Raw genomic sequence first — 18039 nt, forward strand, 5'->3', positions numbered from 1 at the left:
ATTCATTCATGATCTATCCATCCAAAATCCACCCATTCACTCCCATCCACTCATCCATCTGCTCACCCATCTGTTCATCATTCACTCTCCCACCCAGTCACGTAACATCCACCCGCCCCTCCCTCACCAACAGATTCTCACAGCAGGTGTTATGAGTGGAAAGGGGTGTGGTGTGGCCATCTCGGCAGGCTCCTGGCTCCATCTGTTCCTTCCTAAGGACCTTCTGGGTGCCGGGAGAGGCTGGCGTAACTCATGGGTCTGGGGAAAGGACACTGCTGAAACTTCACCCTTCTGGGTGTGGAGGTGGGGCTGGGGCGGTCTCCTCATCTCCTGTGAGTTCCCTGCCCCTTCCAGGACCAGCTGCCCCTGTCCTCCCTCAACCTGGCCACTGGGGCCAGCAGCAGACTCTCTGCAATGAGGACCTCTGACTCAGTTCCGGGGCGGGCTATTCAAATGCTGAGGGGAGTGTTCTCCCTCCACCCCCAAGGTGAGGTCCTGAGTCATCTCTTCACGTGTTTTTCCCTCTTTCTCGCTGCCTTGATAGTCACGTTCTTGGAACCAGCTTGGGACTGTCGGTGCGCCTCGCGGCGGTGGGGGCTCCTGTGGAAGTGGCTGCCCACCGCCTGCCTTAGTCGCTGGTGCCCGAGTCCCCGCCCGCGCAGCACAGGGCACGGCTTGCACGTGGGCTCCAGCCGCGCGCTGCCCAGGCTGCCGGCTCCTCTCTGGGCGGCTCGGGATGTGCGCTCTCCGCCCGGCGCTGGGGCTCCTGCTCCTGGGGGCGCTGCAAGCCTTCCCACAGGTAAGGAGGAGCCGCGAGCCTCGGAGGCGGCTGCGGCCCCAGAGCAGAGGGACGGCCCGGACGCTCCTCACCCCATTCCCCGCCCACCTGGGGTGAGGGGGCGAAGGTGCCAGGCCCGGGGGCACGGGAGCGTGCAGACACCTCCAGGTGGGCGGTTGCCTGGGGAGCGCCTCCTCCCACTCTCACCCTTCACTGGGGATTGACTGGATTGCCAGCCAGAGAGGTGTTGCTTGCCCAGCCTATGTGCCGGTGGGAGTTGGGGTCCTGCCCAGCTCAGCTGGGGGCTCCCTAGGCCGAATGGGGTCAGTGCCTGGCCCCTGATCCTCTGCTGGCCCTTAAGCTGGCCACCAGTTGCGTGCTTGGGGGTAGTTTTGGGAGGAGCGGAGAAGCAGATGTGGGAGAGTTGCAGAGATGAGAGCGCCAGACCAGCCGGCGTTATTTTTCCTGACTGGTGCCTTCCCCTGGCGCAGGTGATGGGCACCGGCTCCTGGAGAAAGGTCAGTATGGGGCCGACCTGAGCAGTGGGGTTGGCATCTATTCTGGGAAGTCCCACAGCCGAATTTGGGAACTACTTTGGGGAAAATTGAGCATGTTCGAAGGGCTGGCACCCACTTAGGTACAGCCCCTGAATTGCCTCGTGCAGACCAGAGTGGACCTGTAGAGGGTGCAGAGGGAGGGAAGAGCCCCAGGAGGAAGGGAAGAAGGGGTTCTGCCTGTGGGGCTCAGCCCTAACTGAGCTGGAGGGCAGGAAGAGAAGGGGGGCAGTGGGGGCTTCAGGCAGAGTGGCTAGAGCAGACAGGCGGACCTCCCGCCTTCAATGAGGCAAGCTGGTGTCCAGGACTGCTCGAGCAGTTGAGGTGGTACATGGCGAGGGTATTGAGCCTCTTCCTTCCAGCTCTCCAAGCTTCCCCTGGGTCAAGGTAAGGGTTTGCAGTGCCAAGGTGTCTGGCAGAGGGAGGAAAGGGAGGTGAGAGGAGTTTGGGGGCTTGGCTGGCATTTGGTGGCTGAAGGTCATGGGGCTTCATTTCTCCCTCTTCATTTCATTCCCTCTCTCCCCCCCTAAAAAAAGAGAACCCCACAACAATATCTTTTCCCTTCCACAAGGTGTATTTGAGTACAGCTTTCCAACAGCTCTAAAACTACTGCAAAGAAAACCAGGCTTTCTACCCTGCTTCTGAATCCTTGCAAGGCGTAATCACCATCACTGATTTCATTTGTGTCCTTGTACCCGGCTTGACCAGGGCACACAGGTGTTTATGTCATATTCATGGGACACGGAGAGTTTCCCGTTAGGCCCCTACAGTGTGCTAGGTACTCCCCGGGCTGTGATGCTACCTTGGAAAGCTGGGCATCCTGCAGCTGCTCTGCCACCCTTTGAGAGGTGGGATGGGGCAGGCACGTTGTGTTTTATTTGCCGCTTGCTGGCCTGTGCACAGCCCAGTGTGAGGGTGTGGGGTGGGTGGGGGACATGTGTGCGTCTTGTCTTAGGTCTGCAAGGTCCTTCAACAGGTTTGTGGAAAATGGAACGAAAATATATTGATTTGAGCGCCAGAATGTGGGAAATGATGCACCATTGTTTCGTGATACATGGGTCCCACACATGCCTCCAAGACCCGCAAGCTCTAGGCTGCAGGGTCAATTGCAAAATTTCTTCCCCCAGGAGATGTTGTGGCTGGCAGGGGTGGGGGTAGGGGTGAGGGTGGGGGCGGGACACTGGACAGGTCACCATCTCAGTCTCACCGGCAGCTGGAGGGAGTAGCAGCTTTCCCACATCCTAACCGACTTTCGATCTTATCGGGGGTTTTTATTTTTGTCAGTGCAACCAGTGAAAAGGACTACATCCTTGTTGTCTTCGTTGGTATCTTCCCCCTCCCAGCCTCTTTCTCAGCATGAATGGGGTGTCTGTGGGGGAGGAGCTGTCCCTCTGGCTCCCCAAGTCAGCTTGCACCCCTCCTTCCCCCAGGAAGATTTAGGATCCTACTTCAGGGCTTGCCCGCCTCTGGCTCTGGAATCTTTGTCATTTCCATCTGGGTTTTCGGATCTCGTTCGTGCCTGGTACTCCAGGACAAGAGGGCATCTGATACCACCAACGCTACCTTCCCCAGGAGGAGCTTTGTCGTGGGACCCAGGATGGTTCCATGACCACGGCCCCTCACCTGCCACTCATGTCATCCGGGCTCCCCGGGCAGGGGCAGGAGAGGCCAGACTCCTCTGTCAGCTGCAGAGGTAGGTTCCCCCACATCCTCATCCTGCAAGCCCCTCCAGCAGCCACAAACTCCAATTCCAGCTCAATTTTGGGCCACTCAGGAGGGATCCAGAGAGAAGCTCTGTGTGCCACTCGACTCACTGCCATCTTAAAACACATCTTAACAAAAAGATTGATTTTTATTTGAAAAGCAGAGTTACAGAGAGAGGGAGAGACAGAGAGATCTTCGACAGTGACCCACTGATTCACTCCTCAAATGGCCACAATGGCCAGAGCTCAACCATCCAAAAGCCATGAACCAGAAGCTTGTTTTGGGTCTTCCACATGTGTGCAGGGTCCCAAGGCCTTGGGCCATGCTTCACTGCTTTTCCAGCTCATAAAAAGGGAGCTGGATGGGAAGCGCAACAGCCGAGACACAAACTGGTGCCCCATATGGGGTGTTGGCACTGCAGGCAAAAACATTAGCCTGCTACCCCATCTTGGCAACTTTAGGTTTTTCATCACTTGGTTTGAGAGGCAGCTAGACACGCAGATGGATCCCATCTGTTCGTTCATTCCCCCAGACACCTGCAGCAGCCAGCACTGGGCCAAACTCCAGCCCTGCCAGCTGGGAACTTTATCCAGGTCTCCCCAGTGGGAGGGAGGCACCCAACCACTTGAGTCACCACCTGCTATCTCCCGGGGTCTCCACGGGGAGGAAACTGGTGTGGCATGTGGCCCTCTTAGCCACCAGGCTGAACACCCACCGGCAGGGGTCCATGTTCCAAGCCATCTAGCTATCCGGCAGCATGCAGGTCTCCCTGGCACTAGGCGGGAGGTGCTGGCCTCTCTGGGTCAAGGCCTCCTGTCCTGGTGTGGGCTTAAGGAGGCCGCGTGGGCACTGTAGCGCCAGGGTACCTCATTACTCAGCCTGAGAACAGCCAGTGCTGGGAGGCGGTCAGCGTTTACTGGAAGTTTCTGCTGCTCCCACTCATATCTGTCCTCAATGCACTTCTCAGTAGCGTGTGATTCACCCTCAGGCTCACGCGCTCTCTGCACTTGCTTCAACTCAGGACAATTCCACAGGAGGAAGACAGGGCCGGGGGCGGGGCCTTGCCAAGCCTGCGCCCTGGCGCTGTAGCTAACTGGTCCCCCGTCTCTTGGGCAGGCCTAAGCGCAGCACACAGGAGGACAGAAAAGGCAGCTCAGGGCTGGGCGGCTTCCCTGGCTTCTCTTTTCCATGGGTTGTTGGGGTAGGATGGATGGGGGTGGCAGGTTGCAGAGACCATGTTCCGGAATCTACGGTGGAGAACCACTGGGCCTTCTCAGTGACTCTCGTGGTGGGGAGGGACTTTCTGCTTGGTCCAGTTACTCACTGGAAGCCTTGGTCCTTCTGGGACATTGATTTATTCATTCATCGTCCAGCAGTAAGCCGGTGTAACTCCAGGGCCCTTCATGCCTGCGCTCTCCTCCTCCTGCTTCGGCCGCTCGTGCCATTCGGGGAGCTTGATGCTGATCTGACATTGGCCTCTCAAAGCTCCCCCAGCCCTGGCAGGGAATCGTCCCTCTCTTCCTCACCAGGACTGCTCAGTTGGGCCCTCAATGCTCTCAGTCAGTCTCACCCAGAGCCCCCAACATGGATTCCCAGGGTGGCATGGGCATAAAGGCCCCGCAGCTTGTCATTGCCAAGCTTTTCTTTCCACAAACATCAGCTGAGCACCTGCTGTCTGCCAGGGAGTGTTCTCGATGCTGCAGGTGCAATCACACCCAGCACAGTAGCATTTCTGCCTCATGGCACTGACCTTTGGCATTGGGGACATAGGGGGCAGGGAGGACAGACAGGCGATTCACACAGTGGAGAAGGGGTACAGCATGCTGGCCTGGGGGACACAGGTGTCTCTAGGTCAGGCGCCCGGAGACAGCCTCTTGAAGGCAGAGCAGAAGGCAGAGCTTCCAGAATTCTCCAGTTGCTGAGCAGCTGAGGGATGTGTGGCAGCCAGAGCAGAGCAGGCCTCTTTGGGCTAGGGATGGAGGGAGGTTCCTGGCAGAAGAATGACATCACAGATCCATTAGCTGTGTGAGGGATGGCGCAGGGGGTGTGGGATCTGCTCTGCAGCTGGGAGAAGCAGGGTCCCGGGGTGCACTGGGTGTGAGTGTGTGGGGAGGGGTCCTGTCCACACTGGGAGACCAGTACCTACTGAATGCTGGGAGCAGGGAAGGAAACAGGTGTTTGGGAGAAAGGCCATGGCTCAGTTTCACCCCTGTGTAATTGAGTCAATCGTCAGCTCCCCTCACTCTACCTTTATTAATGGAGCCCAAGGCTCTAGCCACGTCTGTCACTTCCTTGTAACCCGAGTGTAGGCGCCTTCCTTTCTTCTCATTGCATTTCGTGTGAGCTTTCTCTTGCTGACGCATCACAGGTACCCAAGGTAATAACCAACAGTGTCATGTCTAACACACACTCAGGTCCTGGGGACTAGCGTGTGGCCACCGCTGGGATTCCGTTGTTCTGCCAGCCACTCATTCTCATTTCGTTTTGCCTAATCTGCCTGCTGTCTTCCTCAAAGTCTTTTCTTTCATGGGGGAGGGAGGTAGTACAGCGTCTGCGTGGCTCAGTTCACACCCTGCTTCTGACCTTTATGACAAATGACCATAGGCAAGTAAAGTCACCCCTCTGGGCCTCTGCCTCCCCATCCATAAAACGGGCTGATAGCAGCCACATGGCCCAGCCCTTGGGAAGATTTTGTCTCAGTTGCTGTGTGTTGCTATAGCAGAGCACGGACTGGTCACTCATCCTCCGGCCTGCAGGTTGGGAGGCCCAGGGCACAGTGGTGGCCTGGGAGGCAGAGAGAGGGAGGGAAGGAATGCAGGAGGGCGGATGCCAGTCTCAGGTCCCTTTACAATCTGTTGGCGGCACTGGTGCTGTGGCGGCATGGAGAGCTAAGATGTGCAATGCCAATGGTCCCTAGCACAGCTGATTGAAGTTGCTTCTTATCTAACTTTTGGCTAATGCGCCTGAGAAAGCAGGAGAAGATGCCCAAGTGTCCAAATGCGGGGGCCCCTGCACCCACGTGGGAAACTTGCTGGCATTCGAGACTGTTGCCTTTCCCCCATCCTCCCAGCATTCTCTGCCCTTGCAACAGCTTGAGAAATAAACCAGTGGATGGAAGATCTCTTTTTCTCTAACTCTGTCTTTCAAATAAACAAGTAAACATCTTTTTTTTTTTAAAGATTTATTCATTTTATTACAGCCAGATATACAGAGAGGAGGAGAGACAGAGAGGAAGATCTTCCGTCCGATGATTCACTCCCCAAGTGAGCCGCAACGGGCCGATGCGCGCCGATCCGAAGCCAGGAACCCGGAACCTCTTTCGGGTCTCCCACACGGGTGCAGTGTCCCAATGCATTGGGCCGTCCTCGACTGCTTTCCCAGGCCACAAGCAGGGAGCTGGATGGGAAGTGGAGCTGCCGGGATCAGAACCGGTGCCCATATGAGATCCTGGGGTGTTCAAGGCGAGAACTTTAGCTGCTAGGCCACGCTGCCGGGCCCAACAAGTAAATATCTTTTAAAAGTGAGCACCGATCTATTGCTGAAGGCAGAGCTCCCCCGCCCCGCCCAGGACGTGCAGGGATGGCCAGGGCTGGCTGTGCTGGAGCCCTAGCCCTCTGCCTGGCGTGGGGGGATGAAAGCCCAGCCGGGAGCTCTGGGGAGTGCTCCCCGCCCTCCTGCTCCCCACGCCCAGCATGCTTGCTAAAGTTGCTGCTGCTCGGGAGTTAGTTTTCCATGTTTCTTTTTTCAAAAGATTTATTATTATTATTGGAAAGCCGGATATACAGAGAGGAGGAGAGACAGAGAGGAAGATCTTCCATCCAGTGACTCACTCCCCAAGTGAGCCGCAACGGGCCGATGTGCGCCAATCCGAAGCCGGGAACCAGGAACCTCTTCCGGGTCTCCCGCACGGGTGCAGGGTCCCAAAGCTTTGGGCCGTCCTCGACTGCTTTCCCAGGCCACAAGCAGGGAGCTGGATGGGAAGTGGAGCTGCCGGGATTAGAACCGGCGCCCATATGGGATCCCGGGGCATTCAAGGCGAGGACTTTAGCTGCTAGGCCATGCCGCCGGGCCCTTTCCATGTTTTTAAAAATGTTTTACTTGCTTTCATTTTTTAAATTTGAGGTGGGATTGGGTAGGGGTTGGGGTGGGGGGAGAGAGAGAGAGATAGAGATCATCCATTCTCAAATGGCTACACTGGCCGGAGCTGGACCAGGCCGAAGCCAGGAGCCCAAACTCTCTCTGGATTTCCCAGCTGCAGGAAGCTGTCACTCAAACCAGGCACTCCAGTGGCATGTGTGGGTTCCCAAGCCGCGGCTCACCCACTGTGCCACAAGGCCCGCCCCACTGGAGTGGTTTTTACCACATCTGAAGTACAGCTGAGTGTGTGCCTCCAAAGCGTGCTGCGGCCCCAGAAGTTTCCGGAAGGCTGCAGCCTGAGCTAGCGGCTCCTGAAGCAGGCGCAGGAGTTTGGCTGGGCAGGGAGGCCATACGGAATCCTTCATTGAGTTACTGTGTTTCAAGCCCTGTCTGCAGTCTACTTGGGCATTGCCAGAGCCACTGATTCCCCGGGCCCTGGGCAGCCTGTACATCCCTCGGGCATCCGTGTCTTCAACTTTGCATGGGCTCCCCAGTGCCAAAGGCAGCACTTCTGAAAGTCACTTCTGGGCAACAGGAGTTCCTGGAGAGAAGGGTGGTGTGGCTGGTTAGGGTTGGGAGTCACGGGAGAACAGGGAGAGGCTCTGAGATTTAAAACAAAAAGCTGTGCTGTGGAGTTCGGCGGTTCTTCGGCCTGCTGGTAGTCGGCCTGTCGTCTTCCACCTGCCGACAGATGATTCTGGAGGAAATGCTCTTAGGGCCAGCATCCTCCTGCTCCCACCACCTGGGCCCTCTACAGCCCCAGCCTTCTTGTTTCCGTTTCAGCTGTGCCTCCTACCCAAGTGTCCCCCGACGGACCCCAGACCTCACTTCCTGTTAGCAGGGCTCTTCTCCCTGACCGACTGACTAACGGGCTGAGAGTAAGCGCATGCGCTCTGCCTTCACCATCCTGCTGCTGGCACTCGGTGCTGCACTAGAAAGCTCCGTGCGTTTTCCTGCTCTCAGCCGAGAGAGGTTCCTGTCATCGTCCCTCCCACCACAATTCACTTGGTGTCAAAGCCTGTTCTGGGCATCTCCTGTCCAGGCCACCCTGTGTGTGGGTCCGTGTCCAGCACCTGCCAGAGTTTTGCTGGACACGTGGGACGGGGACTTGAGACTCCTCTTTGTCATTCCTGCCATTCCCGCCAGGGCCCTCTCTAGTGTCCTCTTGCGTGTCCGCAGACTAGGTGATTCCAATGACTATCTTTTGGCTCTATAAATGTTTTGACTTTCTTGAAAGGCAGGAAAGAGGAGAGAGCTGATACCTGCTGACTGACTTCTTAAATACAGGTCAAAGCCAGGAGCCCAGAAATCAATCCAGGTCTCCCACATGAATGACAGGGGTGCAAGTATTTGAGCCACCACCTGCCACCTTCCAGAGCACATGTCAGCAGGAAACTGAGCAAGATCCGCCCCAGGCCCGCTGATGAGGGATGAATGCATCCTCAGCCGCTGTGCTGAACACCTGTCCCCAGTCACTGGGCTGGCAGCGAGGTGTGGGCAAGGCTGTCCCCAGTCACTGGGCTGGCAGCGAGGCGTGGGCAAGGCTGTCCCCAGTCACTGGGCTGGCAGCGAGGTGTGGGCAAGGCTGTCCCCAGTCACTGGGCTGGCAGCGAGCCGTGGGCAAGGCTGTGCTCCTCCGGGGGAGAACCCAACCTTGGGCCTATCTCCTCCTCCAGAGGCTGCCCGAGCACCTTGACTTGTGGCCTCTGCCTTCGTGGCCAGTAGCGTGGTGTTTCTCTGGCGCTATTTTCACTCTCATCACCTCTTCAAATCTCTCTGTGTCCCCAGCGCCGTTGAATTTTTAAGGACCTTTGGGATGGCATGGGGCTCCGCAGATCATATGAGAGAGTCCCATCTCAAGGTCAGCTGATATGGAAGTTTTATTCCCCCTGCCTCCTTGAGGCCCTTTTGTTGAGCATGCTGAGCTGCCTGGGGATTCTGGGCTGGGGGTGTGGACAGCGGGGGTGGGGGCTGCTGTTCTGGGATCACATCCCCTTCCCATCGCCTCCCCTTCTAGCCCACGTGCACGCTACGGTGCGAGGATGGTGGTGACGCACACCTGTTCCATGAAGGGAGCCAGGCTGCATCTTGGGTGACCGGTTCTGTGTCCCCTGGCCGGGGCAGCGGGGAGGGAGTCTGGCTCCTGCTTGCAGGTGCGACAGCTGAGGGTGCTGCCTGCGATCTGGGACAGGCCTTTTGCACCTGGGACTGTTTAAGGTGGGGGAGGAGGGTGTCCGCTAGTCTGGAGCACAGGCGAGCGTTCTGGGTGCAGAGCTCCCCAGGGCTGGGAGATGACCGTGTGGCTCCTTGGTTCTTGGTACACAGGGATGTGGTTGTCAGAACATCTGTCCTCTGGGAAGTGCAATACCCCACCTTGACCTGATTCTGGAACCCCGTCACATTATTGGTGGAGTGAAGAGAGCAGGTTTGGGAGTAGATGAGCAGAGAATGGAAGAAAATGCCATGACCCCATGGCCTGTGGCCCTTTCGCAAAGCTGGCAGGCAGCCAAGCAGTCTCAGCTTGGCACAAGGACTCGTGCCAGGCACCTTAGTGTGCCAGGAGGCAATCTCCCCGAGGAACCCCAGGGATAGAGCTCTGGCCCTGACCCAGAACTGGGTGTCCAGGGAGGGCCTGTGGGAGTGGAGCGTGTGCAGGGCGACTCCAGGCCAAACCCAGGCCCTCATGCCAAGCTGTGTGATGCTGGGCAAGTGCCTTCACTGCGCCATGCTTCAGTTTTGCCCTCTGTAAAGTGTGCTGGGCACGTTGGGCTGTTAATTTACTCCTCCTACTGGAAGTCAAGGGACGCAGTGTTTGTACCTCTTTCTTCAGACCAGCATTTGTCAGTCATGTAGATGCACCTGACTTCCTGGGGGGCAGGGGAAGGGACTCTGGTGACAATGCAGATTCCAGTGTGGCTGGGTGAGGCTGGGGCAGCCCCAGGAGTCAGCAGGTGTCTGGGTGGGGGGCTCCCTGGGCGCCGAGGGGCTTCCCTGCCCGGCTCTGGGCCCCGTGAGGATTTGTACTTGGGCTGATGCCCCAGGCTTGGCTGGTGCAGGTGTGGGCTCAGGCCAGGTGGGGACTTTTGAAAGTGAACTTCACCAGGTCTCACCGGGAAAGTCAAGCTACCTGAGAATAGCCCAGACAGGCTCCGGCTTGGGCCTCTCGCTCTCGACGATGAGGCCACCGGGACTGGCTGCAGGCTCAGCATCCCGTGGACACCTCGCTGGGCCTGCCGCTGGCTGGGGATCCCCGCCCAGCAGCCGCATCTCCACTCTCGGGCTTCCCCCTCCCACTCTGCTCTTCTTCCTTCCCAGACAGGGCCCAGAGCGACGCCTGCCCCCTAATCCCCTCTTTCCCAGGACCAGCAGGCTCTTGAAGCTGCTTCCTTCTCTGCCAGGAGCTGGGATAGAGGTGGGTAGTAAGGGGGCAGTGTGGCAGATGGGCGAGGCAGCAGGGGGTGGGGCCTGGACCATAGACAGTGCAGCCTAGGGTAGAGATTCTCTCACCGACAGGCCGGGGTGCCCTGGGGTGCCCTGGGGTGCCCTGCGGCGTGGGCCCCGTCCCTGGGGACAGCTCTGGGTCCCATGTAGTTTCGTGGCACCCTGGAGGGATTGGTGCTATTGTGCTATCATTATGGGTGCTGATCTGGCTATAGCTCATTTTCTTTTTAAAGATTTATGTATTTGGAAGGTAGGGGGACAAGAGCTTGGCCAGATTGAAGCTAGGGGGCCGGAACTCTGTCTGGGTCCCTCCTGTGGGTTGCAGGAACGTAGGTACTTGGTCTGACCTATGCCACCCGCTGAGGCAACTTAGCAGGAAGCTGGATGGGAAGCAGAGAACTTGGGTCTTAGAGCAGCCCCCCAGTGTGGATTGTGGGTGTTTATCCTGCGGAAGACAGCACCCACCCCTGGCCTCAAATCTCAACCCCACATGATGTCTGGGCCTTGGTGGGCCCTTGCCTTTTGGGGACTTGTTTGCTATGTTCACAGGGTTTTCTGGGGCTGCTGACTTCAGAAACTGCTGTTTCTATGACAGCAATGCATGTACATCGACCCCCTTTTCTGAGCTCTAGTGAGGCAATGACATCATTGGCCACAAAACCTATGCAGCGACTGCTGGGAAAGGCCAGCCACGGGGGCCTGGGGACATCTGGGAAGGGACTGAACTGGGTCCCCACCCACACCTCTGGGAATAGCTGGGGAGACCCAGGGCCAACCCCTTGGTGGCGTGACAAGAGAAATGCTACATGGAAAATGGGGTCCCCAGGCCCTCCTGCCGCTAACGCGGTTTCCTGGGACTCAGCATTCTGAGATGTCCATTGGCCTTTGGACAGTGAGATAGAGCCCCCTCTGGTGGCCACTACAGGGTATGTACTGACACCTGCTCCGTGTTGGAAGTTTGCATTCCCCCACGTATACGCAGACTGGTGTGAGTATTAGTTCTCTTGTGTGCAGTCATTTGCAGGTTAGTTGCAGGCATTTTAATCCTTCTCCCTGAAATGGTTCAGCCTGTTTCTTCTACAAGGGGCCTCTCTTATGTAGCTCGTCGAATGCAGGCATTCAACGTTGCTCACTTGACCGAGGATCAAACCACAGTCTGATCTCACCGCTATAATCCCAGTAGGGTCCCCTCCCCCACACTGATGCGCCATCAAGGCAGACATGCCCTTCAGCCTTTGTATCTTGTTCCTTTATTCTGGAACATTCCCCAGCTATTTCTCATCCTTCACACACACATTTGGGCAGCTTGCTTCGCCTTGATTTGGTTCAGAGTGTGGACTTTGGTAGGATGACTTTGGGGTGGTGTGGTGTCCTTGGTACATGGGTTAAACGTGGTCCTGCCTGCCTGAGGTCCAGAGAAGGGGACAGAACTTGGGGACACGAGGCGACCAGGAGGAAGCCAGGAGTTGCAGATCCAGTTTGGTCTCCCATGTCAGAGGTCTGAGCCTGCAGCCTCCCAGGGGGTGCACTGACAGGACACTGGACTCAGAAGCGCGGTTGGCCTTGGACACAGACACTCTGATGCAGCCCTGACTGTCTAGCTTGGTGTCTTCACACCCGTGCCACTTGCCTAAGCCTCGTCCTGACTTCTGGAGTGTGACCTTGGTCTCAGGCCCAGCTATGGCTGTGACTGGGTCCCTGGGACTGGAGTGGCCGCAGGGAGGGGCCTGTCTGGGATAGGCCCAGTCTCACCATCCTCTCTGACCCTCCAGAATCGCGCCCCTAGGGACCTCTGTGCCGAAGACCTCGGACTCTACTATGACAAGGCTGCTGGGAGCTGCTGCTACCGCTGCCCCTCGGGTGAGTAGAGGATCTGCCTGGGCTGGGGTTCTGGGTGGGGCTCTCTGGCCTCAGACTATAAGACACAGTGAAGGTGGGAGGTGTGCTGGCGACATCAGAGGACTGCTCTGTTGCCACTGCATCGTGAGAGTACCTTCTGTAACTCAGAGCTGCCCCTTATTGGGCACTTCCTGTATGCCCAGCAGGGATGGCTGCCACACTCACTGTGTTCTCATGTTGGGCTCAGCAAGCTTAGGTCACTTGCCTGGAGTCACAGAGCCAGCTGGAACTGGTACACACCCTAAAGCCAGAGTTGCGGGCACAGCCCAGTGGTCCTTCAGGGCCTGTGGTGGTTCTGAGCTGCCGCACCCCAGAACACATCTAGATCATGGGGCGACCTGCACCATGGGTTTCCTCTGGGGGCAGTGAGTGGTGCCTGGAAGAGCACCCAGAAATCCTGCTGGAGCAAGGGTGGGCGTGGCCCTTCTCTTGCCCATTAGGTCTGAGGAGGTGGGTACTTGGAGTGGGGCAGCCAGGTAGTGGGAAGCTGTGGGCTCCAAGTCCTGGACCGCCAGCAGAGGGCGGGGAGTCGTGTGGGCTTCGTGGTTGCCACTCGCACTGTCAGCACTGTCTGGAGGGCTTCCTGATGGAGGAGGTGCCTGTGCCCACTGTCAGGGTGGGTCACGGAGGGAGCATTGGTCAGGTGACCCAGCCCTGTGGCCACCACACCCCTGCTGTGCGTGCCACTCAGCCCGGGCTCAGGGCACTCAGGGACAGGGCTGGAAACGTTTGAGGAAAGAATGCGATGCGTTGGCGGTTTTTGGTTTCCCAAAATGATTCAGAATGGTCACTGAGGAAGGGACAGCAGATGGGGCTGGACTCTCTCCCTGCCACTTTCTGCTTCCTGTAGAGTTGGGGTGAAGGGTCAGGTGGGCCGCCTGGCTACCTCTGGTGCTGGGGCTGCAGCGCACCCCTCCCCCTGCCATGCACCTGCCCCTGCTCCTTCCCACAGTCCTTGTCTGTCTAGTCCGTCCATCTTCTGACTATACTAGTCAGCTGTGGCCGCCGTAACAAGGCACCGTAGACGGGCCAGAAGCAAGAGTCCCTCTGTCGCCATCCTGGACACCACGAGGTCCCCAGCCAGGTTTCCTGTGAAGGCTTTCGTGGGACTTGTTGGTGGCCTTCCCAGGATATCCCCCCACCCCCACCATTCTCTCTCCTCCTTCTTGGGAAAAGGAGGCCGCTGATCCTGGGAGACATTGAACTCCATTTAACTTCAGTTGTCTTGTCAGTGTCCTGCAGGGTCAAGGTCTCAGGACATGGCAGTGTGGGGACCCACAGTTCAGGGCACAGCACTGTTCCCCTCCCATCCCCGCCCCGCCGGCTCCTGAACCCTCCCGGCCCTCTCATCTGCCTCTCGCTCGCCGCTCACGCATGTCAGTCCCTCTGTCTGTCTGCCCACTTGCCAGCTACGCCTCCAGTCTTCTGACGGGTGACTGCCTCGTGTCTCCTCTGGGGACGGGGAGGCACCTGGCCTTTCCAGCTCTTTCTCTCCCAGCTTTTTTTTTTTTTTTTAATTTATTTATTTTTATTACAAAGTCAGATACACAGAGAGGAGGAGAGACAGAGAGGAAGATCTTCCATCCGATGTTTCACTCCCCAAGTGAGCGCAACGGCCGGTGCTGTGCCGATCTGGAGCCAGGAACCTGGAACCTCTTTCCAGGTCTCCCACACGGATGCAGGGTCCCAAAGCTTTGGGCTGTCCTCGACTGCTTTCCCAGACCACAAGCAGGGAGCTGGATGGGAAGTGGAGCTGCCGGGATTAGAACCAGTGCCCATAGGGATTCCAGTGCATTCAAGGCAAGGACTTTAACCGCTAGGCCACGCCGCCGGGCCCGTCCCAGCTTTTCTGTGGAAATGTCTGGACTTGGTGTCATCTGCACCTCCTATGTGCTTGCAAGTCTTCAGGCCTGCGGATGTGCCCCCGCCACCTGAAGTCTCCCGCTCCCCAGCTGAGGTTCCTCCTGCCCCCCAATCTGAGGTTCCCCCAACACCTGAGGTTCCCCCACTCTCTCTACTTGAGTCCCCCCCTCCCTACCCTGGGTATTCTCCCTTTATCATTCCCCCTGCTGAACCCCCAGCCCCCATTCCTGCAGGGAGCCCTGCTTCCTGTCCCATTGCCTGAACAAGCTCCCACATGGCTCCCCCTGGGGTACCCTGGTTAGGGTTGTCACCTCCCCACCATGTTGCCTGCAGTGATGTGGCCACTGTGACTCCATGGGGAGCAAGAGGGACACTTCTCTGCTGTCTTCTTCTGGCCCCAGTTTGGCCAGGCATGGACAGGGAGCGGGGCAGAGAGAGGGACGCCCCCGCTCCCAGCCCCTCCACTCCACTACAGAGAAACTGTGGCTTAGGGGAGGGGCTCCCTTCCCCTCACTTTTCTCTTGAAGGCCACACCCATGCTGATGAGGTAGGGCGGGGCTTTTGCAGGAGTTTTATTGACTGGGGGCTTCTGGGCAAGCCAAAGAGAAGTGAAAACCCCCCAAGAGCCCTCCCTCACCTTGGGAGGGAAATTTTTGACATTTGTCTTCTCAGCCGGGTGGCGGGGTGCACACGTGGGCGGGCGATGGAGGAAGGAAGTTGGGAGACCTTTAGGACCCACAGGCTCTGTGGGTCCTGGGGTTCCTCCCTCAGCCAACGTCAGTGCCTGCCAGCTGCTCCCCTGCCTGTGGCTCGCATACGCTCAGCACCGGGGAGCTCACTCTGACTTGTAGGGGCAGCTGTGGCTCATGCTGACCCAGCTGCTGCGTGCCCGCCACAGAGCTGCGGACACAGTCAAGCTCAGCGTGCCCCAGCCTGTTCCATCTGTGATGTTCTTTCTGCATAGTGGCCCCATGCCCTCCCTACTCCTTGCCAAAGTTGGCTTGGCCCACGGCATCCCCAACCCCCTATCTGTACGTCTCTACAGAAAAGCATCTTCCAGCCCCCCCCCCCCAATTTCAAACAGAGGAAAGCATCTGTGGCTTGAGGGTTCCATTCTGTTCTGGGCACCCCAGGCCGGGACTGCCCTGGGCCGGTGTTTGGTTCCTTGGCTCCTGCCTCTGCGGGCCCTGCAGCCGCCGCTGCAGCCTGCTGTCCCTCCAGCCCTCTGCCTGGCTTTCCCAGGTGGGGAAGGAGCACTGAGCTCCCGGCTCCGCAGACCGCACACCCCAGGTCCAGGTGTGGGCAGGGTCGCGGGAACGACTGGCCCCTCCCTGGCTCCTGGTGGTTTCTGGCTCGTGGCAGCGGGACCCCTCTGGTCTCCCTGTCCATCTGTGTTCAAGTCCCCCATCTCATGAGGGCTCCAGTGTTGCTGGTTCAAGCCCAGCCCACCAACTTCACTTTAACTAGATTACCCCTTAAAGGTTCTGTCTCTAAAGATGAGTGTAGGGCAATGGAATTGAAAGATAAAAAACAAACTTTTTTGCTCTGTGTAATTTCCTTCAAGATCAAGGTGCTGTGTTAGCAGTGAGTTCAGCCGTTTGAGCCATCTCTACAGAACTGGGGATCCTGAGATGTAACTGCATTGAGATAATCTTTTCTCCATTAAGATTTATTTATTTGGGGGGGGGGGGCATGGTCAGCTTATGGCGCAGTAGGTTAAGCCTCCAGCTGCACTGCCAGCATCCCATAAGAGAGAGAGTTAGTTCATCTCATAGGAGAGTTAGTCCAACAGTTAGTTCATTCCACAATGAACAGCCAGGTCTGTGAAGGCTGAAGCCAGGAGCCATACACTCCATCTGGGTCTCTCCAGTGGGTGAAGGATCTCAGAGACGGGCTCCATCTGGCACTGCTCTTCATGACGCACGAGCAGGGAGCTGGATTGAAAGTGGAGTAGCCAGGGCTTGAACCAGCATGGGATGCACGTATCCTAAGGGGTGGTTTAACCTGCTGTGCCACAATGTCTATTGTTTGCTTTATGATTTTTTTTTTTTTTTGAACAGCAAAGTACAGCCAGAGAGGGGTCTTCCATCCCTAAATGGTTCCAACAGGCGGACACTGGGAGCCAGGAGCCAGAAACTCCATCCTAATATCCTGTGTGGGTGCAGTGGCCCAGACACTTGGGCCATCTTTTACTGCTTTCCCAGGCACACTAGCAGGGAGCTGGTTGGGGAAGTGGAGCAGCCAAGACTTGGATCAGCACTCTGATATCTGGTGCTTGGTGCCAACGGCGGCTTTACTCACTGTGCCATAACACTGGCACAGTCTAAGATAGACACCCTCCTTTGTGTCCCTTCATGGCTGTGCGGCGTCACAGACTTCCCCCAGGCAGGGCTGGGAACACCTGGTGTGGCGTTCTGGGCTGCTGTAACCAACAGCGGCTCTGGGTACAAACCAGCCTGTCACCCTCCAGTCGTGCAGGAAAGAGAACCTCACAGACGAAGCTCATTGACTGACACGCGTGGGTCATGTGCCCATGTGGAGCTAATCATGGTGGTGAGGAAGGTGGCTTGTTGATTGACCTGCCTGGCTCACAGGCTCCTCCCAGAGGGCAGCTGCTGGAGGCGCACCTGCACAGTTAAAGGGTGGGGCACAAACAAACAAACAAACAAAAAACAGAAAAAAAGAGGGTGGGGCAGCAGAGCCCTGGCAGCCAGCCAGGATCCCCAGTCCGCTTTTGTCTTGTGCTTCAGTACAGCTCGTGAGTCTCCCTCCCACGACGGGAGGTAAGAGGTGTGCTTACTCCTGACCTATACACCCTGTGGTTCCCTCAGTGCCCATGGGGAAACAAGGCCACTGCTGAGATGCCTGCCCCGTGCATGCAGTGCCAGCCCAGTGCAGCGCCAACCCAGTGCAGTGCCTACCCAGTGCAGCATCAGCCCAGTGCAGTGCCAGTCCGGTGCAGTGCCAGCCCGGTGCAGTGCCAGTCCGGTGCAGTGTCTGTCCAGTGCAGTGCCAGCCCAGTGCAGTGCCAGCCCGGTGCAGTGCCAGCCCAGTGTGTACATTGCTGGCATAGTGCAGCATCAGCCCAGTGCAGTGCCAGCCCAGTGCAGTGCCAGCCGAGTGCAGCGTCAGCCCAGTGCAGTGCCAGCCCAGTGCAGCATCAGCCCAGTGCAGTGCCAGCCCGGTGCAGTGCCAGCCCAGTGCAGTGCCAGCCCAGTGCAGCGTCAGCCCAGTGCAGTGCCTGCCCAGTGCAGTGCCAGCCCAGTGCAGCATCAGCCCAGTGCAGTGCCAGCCCGGTGCAGTGCCAGCCCAGTGCAGTGCCAACCCAGTGCAGCGTCAGCCCAGTGCAGTGCCTGCCCAGTGCAGTGCCAGCCCAGTGCAGCGTCAGCCCAGTGCAGTGCCTGCCCAGTGCAGTGCCAGCCCAGGGCAGCGTCAGCTCAGTGCAGTGCCTGCCAGGTGCTGGGCTGCCATGGAGTCACACTGCTTATTCTGCCGGTCCTGTCAGGCCTTGACACAGCTCCGAGAAGTGGGTCTCTTTATTAGCTGCATTACATGATTAGGTCATCCCCTTGACTTGCCAAAGCCAGGCAGGTGGCGGGGCTGGGCTTACAGACTTGTGCCGCTTGTCCCACCCACTGGGTGAATGTGGACAAAGCTGCTGCT

At 57.8% G+C, this 18039-nt stretch overlaps 1 protein-coding gene across 1 annotated transcript in view; it reads left to right on the forward strand.

Moving 5' to 3' along the window:
- Nucleotides 1–674: 674 nt before the first annotated feature.
- Nucleotides 675–18039, forward strand: part of TNFRSF8 (TNF receptor superfamily member 8) — a 48747-nt gene continuing 31382 nt past the window's right edge. Inside the window, exons 1-2 of the mRNA XM_058660780.1 lie at nt 675–799; nt 12387–12474. Of these exons, the coding sequence (XP_058516763.1) occupies nt 737–799; nt 12387–12474 (151 nt within the window). The 5' untranslated portion in view covers nt 675–736. The remainder of the gene's footprint in view (nt 800–12386; nt 12475–18039) is intronic.

This window comes from Ochotona princeps, chromosome 2, assembly GCF_030435755.1.
Source record: "Ochotona princeps isolate mOchPri1 chromosome 2, mOchPri1.hap1, whole genome shotgun sequence".
In the NCBI taxonomy this organism is placed as follows: domain Eukaryota; kingdom Metazoa; phylum Chordata; class Mammalia; order Lagomorpha; family Ochotonidae; genus Ochotona; species Ochotona princeps.